Genomic DNA, 1,375 nt, shown 5'->3' on the forward strand with positions numbered 1-1,375 from the left:
TGCGCCCCTTGCGCGCCTTTTCACGTCTTGCGTGCGTCGGCCCCTTTTTCTAGAGTTGCGCCATTTTTTACGCAAGCCTATTGTTCTGGGTGTGAATTGCTTGGCAACACCCGCAACCATTAAGGGAGCATGAATTGCTATGAGTACATTTTACGCAACAATGTGACACCAACGCAGAACCAAGCAAGGGCCTTTAATGGTTGCGGGTGTTGCCAAGCAATTCACACCCAGAACAATAGGCTTGCGTAAAAAATGGCGCAAGTCTGGAAAAAGGGGCCGACGCATGCAGGACTTGAAAAGACGCACAAGGGGCGCGCAAGGACCTCTTGCGCTTGCGCCTCTGAGCATAAACCAAGCTTTATGGATGTCCCTTATGTAAATCCTGAAATTACTGAGATTTTGATGCCCTGCGAATTGACATTAATGGTTCCAAATGGATGAAGTTTTTCAAAGTATGACAATGGTCTATCATTGCAGAAATCTCATAGACAAAGCAAAAACATTTCAAATGTTTATTTGGGCATTTTTAAAAACTACATAATCATTGACAGATACGTGTGTGTGTGTGTGTGTGTGTGTGTGTGTGTGTGTGTGTGTATGTGTGTGTGTGTGTGTGTGTATGTGTATGTGTGTGTGTGTGTGTGTGTGTGTGTGTGTGTGTGTTAAATATGAAGGCTCTGCAGCGCCAGGTCAGTCCACTTCATCTCCTGTTCCTTAACAGACTCGGTGGATCCCCCGTTGTCCTGCTCGGCCTCGGGGAGTTCACTCTGGCGGGAGATAAGAGTGGAAGTCCATCTCACTATCAATCATACTATATTACTTTCATTCATTCATCCTTCAATCCAGACCAGTCCTTCAATTTCACTTGAATTTGTGCGATTACAGATCTTTAACACAGGGTCTCGATCTGTCAGTCTGAACAATCAGGAGTGGGGCGTTTTGTGCGTTTTCAGCTGATAATAACTGCCAATCCGTGTACATTCTTTTTTTCAAGATGACAGACATACGTCTATAAGGAGTCTCCTCATAAGGAGTCTTGATAACCAGGAGACGCTTAACCTCAATTGTAAATGTAGTCTTTTTAATCTGAATGTTGATGTCTTACCAGTGGGATTTTAACATCCTCGTAAGGAAGGCGATCCTCTCGCCACGCATCATCGGTGAGGTCAAGGACTCTTCCATCACGCTGCACTTCGCTGTCCATGTTTGCTGATCAGTGAAGTCGCCAACCTCAACACCAACCGAGTTAAGGTTGTTTTGGCTGGGGTTGACAGACCTTAGCTCCAGCGCCGCAGGGCTGACTAGTATCTCTGGCCTGACGAGTCGCTCCGAGAGAAATGTTTTGCTCCGATTTTTATTGCCAGTCCATTATAAA

At 45.6% G+C, this 1,375-nt stretch overlaps 1 protein-coding gene across 1 annotated transcript in view; it reads right to left on the reverse strand.

Annotated features, from left to right (window-relative positions):
* Positions 1-498: 498 nt before the first annotated feature.
* anapc13 (anaphase promoting complex subunit 13) overlaps positions 499-1,375 on the reverse strand; it is a 973-nt gene continuing 96 nt past the window's right edge. The window contains exons 1-2 of the mRNA XM_080837286.1: positions 1,106-1,375; positions 499-767 (exon numbers count right to left, since the gene is read on the reverse strand). The exon at positions 1,106-1,375 is cut by the window's right edge and continues 96 nt beyond it. Of these exons, the coding sequence (XP_080693412.1) occupies positions 663-767; positions 1,106-1,204 (204 nt within the window). The 5' untranslated portion in view covers positions 1,205-1,375 and the 3' untranslated portion in view covers positions 499-662. The remainder of the gene's footprint in view (positions 768-1,105) is intronic.

The sequence above is a fragment of the Sprattus sprattus genome (assembly GCF_963457725.1).
Source record: "Sprattus sprattus genome assembly, chromosome: 1".
In the NCBI taxonomy this organism is placed as follows: Eukaryota; Metazoa; Chordata; class Actinopteri; order Clupeiformes; family Clupeidae; genus Sprattus; species Sprattus sprattus.